Genomic DNA, 8,125 nt, shown 5'->3' with positions numbered 1-8,125 from the left:
TTCAATGCTATAAAACATATCCATGTCATGCTCAACAATATACTGGGGGATGATGCAGGTGCTCGGCCATCACACTGTACAGTAGGTCCTGGAAAAGGTTTGTGTGGTTTTATGACCTCTACACTAGTAGCAACTCGAAAAACGTCACAATTTGCCAGATATTGTAATCCTGCAGCAGAGAGGGGGGATGATAAATAAAGTTGTTCATATACTATACAGTAAATTTATAACTAGTAGTTTATGTTACACCCTTGGTACATTGGAATGCTTTTATGATGTAATAATGAAGTGCCTGTAATACCCTGAACTTTAGGTCTATTGTAAAACATAACACAGATGCGATGTGTCTGATATTTTGTCGGGTTGATAGTGATTATTAATAGCACAAAGGCCATTCAATTTCTGCCGGATTTTATACTCGATCTGATAAAAGATTACCAAGTGTTAGTCTTAAAGTGGCTGTTCTACGTCACTTATCCTTAATGAAATGAGCAGTCCACATAGTTACTACTCTCAGTACCTTGATTGTCAAACTTTGATGCCCTCTCACAAGGTATGTATTGTATATATATTGCAAGATGGGTCCAATAGATCAATAGTATTGATAAAATTATTGATAATGCATGTACATGATTGTTATTTATCGATAATGCAAATATTTTTTATAGCAGCATACCGGTATTATGTACAGTATATACTATCTATTTATATTTATGTAACAGTTCTGGATTAAAAATATACGTATATTTAGGTCAAAACAAATCTCTCTCTCTCTCTCTCTCTCTCTCTCTCTCTCTCTCTCTCTCTCTCTCTCTCTCTCTCTCTCTCTCTCTCTCTCTCTGAGAAATGAAGAGAATCTACCAAAATAATAACTGGTTTTTTTTTACACAAACAAATAAAATGAAATTAAGGTATAAAAAATGAAAATATACAAATATCCAATACCATTAAAAAAAAAACATCTTAAATAAATATCACAACCAAAAACATTTTCTTACACATTCCAGTTACCACACAATACTAGTATTTCAATGATATCAACTGCAGGCCATTTGCACAGTATACATGTATATAATTTCTGTTTATGCTATATTGAGTTTGTGACTTTGTGTAGCTACAGTATTGCATTGCTCCGGCAGACATATTCTCTTTTGAAAAGTGGACAGGCATAGCCTACATCCACATTTTGAGAAGTGGACAGGCATAGCCTACATCGTAGGCTATGCCTGTCCACTTCTCAAAAGAGAATACGGCAGACAGAGCGATTATCATATATAATGGACTAGCACTCTTCGTTTATGGCGATCATGTCTAGACAAAACCATTTATGTAAAGACTTGACATTGTGTCTAGAATTCATCATTGATGAATAGTCCGGCATCTTGTCTAGACATCCTCTATAGTGAAGAGATCCTGTCTAGACATCCTCTATATTTAAGAGAATGGAGATCCTGTCTAGACATTCTCTTTAGTGAAGAGAATGGAGATCCTGTCTAGACATCCTCGTTGATGAATAGACTGACGATCTTTTTACAATAAGCTTGTCGTCTAGACATCATCATTAATGTATACACTGGCGATCGCCTCTAGAATTCATCAATGATGAATAGATTGGCTATCTTGTTCAGACATCATTATCATTGATGAAGAGACTGGCGATCTTGTTTAAGAATAGACTGCCTCAACTAGAGATATCCTCGTCGGTGAATAGACTGGCGATCCTATCTAGACATCCTCGTTGGTGAAGAGACTGGAGATCTTGTCCCGGTTTCTGATGCCGATGATCGCGCACAGGGAGAGGACGATCGTAAGGATGATGGCCCCGCCCACCCCCAGCAGGGTGTAGTTCAGCGCAGTGAAGGGGCGGGTCACGTACTTCACATCATCTGTAAAAAAGACGATCCCAGGATCAGTGACAGACCAGGATTCTCTCCCCTTGATCTGTGTGTAATAAACATTATAACGGTCGCTGCGACAAAATTAGGTCATTTTATCTACTAATAGGCTATTGTTTTAACCCCAATGTTAAAAGGTCCAATTTAAACTTGACTGGTATTTTAAGGAGCTTATCGTTATATACGACCGATACACACCTCTTGTTTGACCTGCGTAAATTTGCGTCACAAAGTTAGACTTCAAACACACCGGTGAGGATTAACAGATCTTAAGAAGTTGATTATGCGTCCTTGACCGAACTCAATCTGAGTTACATGTATGTCTAGCCAATTTACGCGCTGTTTATTCAGATAAAAAAGGGTTTTGTTATTTGTTTCGTTATTCCAAGATAGAGGAATATCCCAAGGATTTAATTGTTGACAATGAATTTGAACACTTGTATGTAAAAACAAGAGTTTTACACAAAGAAATTTTGATGAAAAATAATAATGCTAATGAACAATGAGTTCCATAGGATAAAACTAAACGTAATTAATTTGAAAGGTGCTGGGGATGAGCGATTTTGATTCGTTAAAAACGTAATTGTGTACATCCGAAAAGTTTTTATATTGAGCGATCGACTCTGCGATTAGAACGTGAATTCGTTCTAAACGTGAAAGCTTCAATCATATTTTACTGTAAATAATATATAACATTATGTCTTTAACTGGTTTGACCCTTTAACATCAATGATCTTTAAATGTTGACCCTCGACCTTAGATTTATGTCCTGTCGATAAATGACACGAAGAGCAGCCAGACACTTAGAAAACCAGAACGCTACCCTGGACCACGCGAACACACGCACACTAGCCGGGCGACCACCGGGCTACCCTTACCGTTTGTTTTGGCCCAATACGCTATCTTGAATCCTCTGTAGTTATTGTCTGAGTCATCAGAGGAGAAGGAGATCATGAGGGTGCTAAACTTGGAGTTGAGGGTGGAGGTTGGGTAGCCTGACCCACACCACGAGGCTAGCTCGGGGTACAGGCTGCTGATACCTAAAACAAAACAGTGGCCTCAATAGTAGACTGTGCAAACAGTAGGTCACCAAGTCTTATATATTGCAGTGTATTCAAAAGTGATGTCGTTTCTTATTCATAATTCTGTGAAAATAAATTTTATCTCAGTGAGACTATATCTATTTCAACCTAAGTTACTCAGTAATCTGAGTAAAAAAAATTGACCTCTTACCGATTGTTATGGCGTATACATGTAGTTAATTTTGTATTCAAGCGAACTGGTATTTTGCCAATTAAAATGATAAATATATAGGTAGTAATACGTACCGTCGTAAACAGAGACGACGTCATTGTAGCAGGCCAAGGACGGCTGAAGGTCACTGTCCGTGACCCGGATGTAGACGGAAGGATTATAGATGGAGCCACTGGCCGAGATCATCCACGTCATCGAATTAGAACTGTCGATAGGTTATAATTACTGTCACAATACATTATAATTACTGTGATATAACAACAATTACTGTCAGTACAGTTTAAGTAAGTACTGTCAGATTACAATAATCATACTGTCAGATCGTGATAATTACTGTAAGTATATGGTAATTACTGACAGTACACAATATTAACGCTCAGTACTCTGATGATGGTTTCTGTTGGAATACACTAATTATTATGAGAATACAATAAATACTGTCAGTACAGTTTAAGTAAGTACTGTCAGATAACAACAATTACTGTTATTTCGTGATACCGTAATTACTGTCGGCGCGTGATAATTACTGTAACTGTGTAATAATTACTGTCAGAACACAATATTAACGCTCAGTACTTTGATGATTTTTAGCTCACCTGAGCTGAAAGCTCAAGTGAGCTATTCTGATCACATTTTGTCCGTCGTCCGTCTGTCCGTCTGTCCGTCTGTCTGTCCGTCTGTCTGTCCGTCTGTAAACTTTTTACATTTTGAACTTCTTCTCTAAAACCGCTTATCCAATTTCAACCAAATTTGGCACAAAGCATCCTTATGTGAGGGCGAATATAAATTGCAAAAATAAAAGTCCGATCTGTATTCAAAGCGGAGAAAACCTTGAAACTGTAGAAAAAGGGGGGTGCATTTTTAAAAATCTTCTTCTCAAGAACTACTGATTCCAATTCAACGTAGTTTAGCATAAATTATCCTTATGGGAAGGAAAATATAAATTGCAAAAATTAAGTGCTAATTCTGTGTCAAATTTGAGTTATTACGAAAATAATAATAAAGGAAATGGGTGTTTCAATCAGTTTAATAGCTTCGGGCTCGGCATCCGGTAATCCGGCATCCGGTAAAATGGGTAGGCAAGACTTGGTCTGGGCAAAACAAAGATTGGCAGATATTAATCTGCCAATCTCATTAAAATATCAGGATATTTGATGGACTAGTATATTTGTATTCGCTGTAAATATTGCTGCAAAATAATGCGTATTTGGAATTGACGATTGTCGATCTGCCTTGGCTTTTATTTTGCCACGGCCCGGGTTTGCATACCCATTTTACCTAGACTCGTATTCCATACATCTAAAACGAGGTTCTTTGTTTAAAGCAGCCATGACATTATAAGAAAAAGGGTCGATCTGACTATGATGAATTTGCTTGTTGTGCAACAGTTCGCGTATGAAGGGAAATTTTTGAAACATGCAAAATATATCGTTGCCGATTTTGTGAAGTAAATTGAGGCTAAATATTTCAATGCGTTGACAGTTTTCACACATGACGTTGGTGTTAGCTTGTTCCGATTTTCGTTTCGTTTTCATTATTTCTGCTTGTAACCTGGGAACAATCGTCTGTATTATTTCGTGATTTTTACGTATCAAATCAAACAGAGACTTTGGTAAATCAAACAGTTAACTGTTTACCTGCGCAAATTAAGCAAAATCTGATGTATTAAAAAATAATGAAATACAATTCATTCTACCGGTAATTCGATCGGCATTATCTTTTGCGTAATGGTAGATTAATGCAATAGGTTTTGTTGCGATGCTCGGCATTTTCTCGAGTTTATTCAATTTAAATAAATCTGATGTTTGACATTGCTGACGGAAATATGTAGGTATATACATGTATCTATATGATTCATTTCGAAAAAATAAATTGTGTTCTTTATTTGTTATAGTGAATGTTTCTTGTGTTTAATTGTTTTCAATTTCTAATAACTAACCATATTTGAGTGTTAAGCTTCAAATTATAAGCAAGATACAGAGATTTGCTCACAATTCTATGTTTGTACACAGATCTTAAAAACTAAAGATTAAAAAAGTAAAAAATTTGTCAATATTTATTGAGAAAATTTTCAAAGTCTGTTCGTTCAGAAACCAACTTTAACATCTTATTGTATTGTAAACTTAACATTTTTTCGTCATTATTACTCCTACTGTACATGTGATCCTTCACTGTGTTTGTGTACATTTGTATAAACTGATTTTGAACCTCAAATACCAGTGAACTGGTATTGAGTGAATAAAAGAATATAAAATCTTAGGCCATTCTTTTTTTCCATTTTAAATGCTGAATAGGAAATACCAGGTTAAAAATCATAAGCTGAATGTAATAAACTCATGTGAACAAAATATGAATCAAACCTAGGCGAACTGTGAGCTCTGTATCTTGCTTATAATTCTACAATTGACGCTGAAATTTTGGTTGAACATTAGAAAATCTCTATGAATTAGAGTATGTTAAATACTTGTACAAACAAAATAAAATAATGATACTAGTATTCTGTATATATCTACTCTCCCTCTCTTTATACAATAAATAATGTGAAATCTACATAGTTTTTCAGACACGAGTAAATAAAAACGACATCTTTAAAACAGTTTCCATATTTCTGACACATTTCTGTTGCGGGGATAAAGTAATTATCGCTATTCCTAAGAATATCACAGCGGAAAATTATCCTGGTTTGTACGCGAAGTAAATAACAGTCATTTAATTGTAATGGAGAAGACAAATAAAATTTTTGAATGTTTTTAATTTGAGAAATTGAGCACATTGAGGTACAATTTTCTTCTTCACATCTATACATGTAGGGTTTTTAAAATAAAAAACAATAACTATTATTTTTTTTTAAAACAATAACTAGTAAGTACTGAGTAGTTGATGAAAAAAATGTAACTTTATGCACTCATATATTTTGATCGCTTTACAAAGTGGGGGGGGGGGGGGGGGGGCAGAACGAAAATATAGGGATTTGGAAGTTAACAACTTAACAGTATACCTCTACCAAATGTTTAGTTTTATATCTTGCGTAGAATTTTCTTATTCTGGTAAAAAATAGTATTTCATGAAGGTACAATGTCAAAGATTACATGTATACAAAAAAAGTGTAAAATTCGAATACTTTACAATATTTATTTTTTGTTTTTCTACCGAGGGACCATATGGCACAATATCTTTTGAACGCCCATTGTTGCTCAGGTGAGCGATGTGGCCCCATGGGCCTCTTGTTTCTGTTGGAATACAATAATTACTGTCAGTATACGATAATTATTGTCAGTACGTTATAATTACTGTCAGTGCAAATATAATTACTGTCAGAACACATTAAATACTGTCAGTACAGTATATTTGGTGTCAGGGTACAATATTTACAATAATTACTGTCAGTATACGATAATTATTGTCAGTACATTATAATTACTGTCAGTACAGTATATTAGCTGTCAGGATACAATGTTTACAATAATTACTGTCACTATACTATAATTTCTGCCAGTGCCTTATAAATACTGTCAGTATAAATAACGATTGATTTAAACAGGTTAAATGAAAGATAATAGTCCATATATAATTCTTCAAATTTTGATATTGTATGCAATGTTTTAATGTCGTGGGCGAACAATGGGATTTCATGTTAATTATACAGACTCTACTTTTACAAGAGGTACAGAGAGCTGAAAAATAAAACAAATAAAGAATCGTTTTGCAGGTATTGTAGGTGTACTCACCTTCCGTAGAATTGTGGGTAATTAGGCGAGGTTATGTACTGAATGGTTTCATTAGCTACCAAGTTCTTGGTTTTTGCCACTGAAATATTGAGAGGCGAACTCCATATATTACAATACAGATAAATTCAAGAAATCTCACAGCGAATATACCATAATATGACAATAAGTTTAACCCCCATTGATAGGTTCACTGCAACATGGTAATGTTTTGGTATCTTACAAAAAAATGATCTTCGTGACAGTAAAATGTCAGAGGCGTGTATTAATAAGTAAATACATGTAGTACAGTGGATATAGTTTAATTGCCCGAGCTATAAAATAGAGCTTACTGTATTAAAATTAGCAAAATCAATTATACGTGTAACTTCCTGAGCAAATCTAAAAATCACCCCCAAGGGGGGGGGGGTGTTGAGGAATTGAATGGTAAATTTGCCATGTAAATTCAATAATTTCAAATTTTCCAGGGGGTGGGGTGTAGTTCGCATCTAGATCCGTGCATTACTTTTAATAAACTTTAGCTTTATTACTGTAAAAAAATTATTATGCATTGATATATGCTGATAGTACCAATTACTTACCGACAAAGTCAGAAAGGAAGTCAATGATAAACGGTATGAGGAACACAGTTTTAGAGTCAAAAGTCAGCATTGCTCTTATAACTGAACGGTCGCCTACAATATCATGCCTTGTTCCTCTCAATTGATAGTATTCACACCATAAACATGTCTTCCTCACACATTCACAATCCCAGGGAGTTGGGAATCAAATCTGTGACATGGATACTCCAATGTGTTCATTTACTGTCACTGCTATTTCATTAATGACGTGTAGAATCAGATACCTCTATTCTCAAGAGCGAGATTATATTTCAATATTGTCATTTAATGTTATTCAATTGTTAAACTGCAAAGATGAGAGATTAAAAAAAGATCTGCAATCCGATTAACGCCATTTAATAATTCCGGGTTTACTTATCAGCGAAATTAAAATATTTTTTTTGATATCCATTTACGAATGCGATTAATTCAGATAATGAACAATAAGGCTTTGTTGTGCGCTTTTAGCCTATATTGTGACTGCGGTCCGACTAGCTGATTCAGTTTACTTAATATATTCTATTCAGAGCTAGTTCGATCAATTGTTCACCATTTACATTCCGTGAATTTATTGTAGAATGAATTACAAAAAACAAGTTTAAATTCTTCCGGACCAGTGCCGTGCTAAATCACAGCCCGTTGATAGGGCTTG

General features: G+C 35.0%; 1 protein-coding gene across 1 annotated transcript; it reads right to left on the bottom strand.

The window, feature by feature from the left end:
- Positions 1 to 858: 858 nt before the first annotated feature.
- On the bottom strand, positions 859 to 7,749 carry LOC105338373 (embryonic protein UVS.2). Its single transcript, XM_011443459.4, has 5 exons — positions 7,456 to 7,749; positions 6,878 to 6,956; positions 3,224 to 3,354; positions 2,774 to 2,935; positions 859 to 1,886 (listed from the first exon to the last, which is right to left on the bottom strand). Exons 1-5 carry the CDS (start codon positions 7,523 to 7,525, stop codon positions 1,726 to 1,728), a joined length of 603 nt encoding a protein of 200 aa, XP_011441761.3. The 5' UTR covers positions 7,526 to 7,749; the 3' UTR covers positions 859 to 1,725.
- Between the last annotated feature and the right edge of the window lie 376 nt (positions 7,750 to 8,125).

The sequence above is a fragment of the Magallana gigas genome, chromosome 2 (assembly GCF_963853765.1).
Source record: "Magallana gigas chromosome 2, xbMagGiga1.1, whole genome shotgun sequence".
Classification (NCBI taxonomy): Eukaryota; Metazoa; Mollusca; class Bivalvia; order Ostreida; family Ostreidae; genus Magallana; species Magallana gigas.
The sequence above is the reverse complement of the archived record's forward strand: the minus strand, read 5'-3'. Positions and strand labels throughout refer to the sequence as shown.

Excerpts from the sequence above, each read along its gene's own strand:
- LOC105338373 (XM_011443459.4), bottom strand. The coding sequence starts at position 7,525 with ATGCTGACTTTTGACTCTAAAACTGTGTTCCTCATACCGTTTATCATT. Across the intron at positions 2,936-3,223 it reads CGTCGTCTCTGTTTACGACG|GTATCAGCAGCCTGTACCCC; the intron begins GTACGTATTACT and ends GTTTTGTTTTAG. Across the intron at positions 1,887-2,773 it reads GTATTGGGCCAAAACAAACG|ATGATGTGAAGTACGTGACC; the intron begins GTAAGGGTAGCC and ends TCTTTTTTACAG.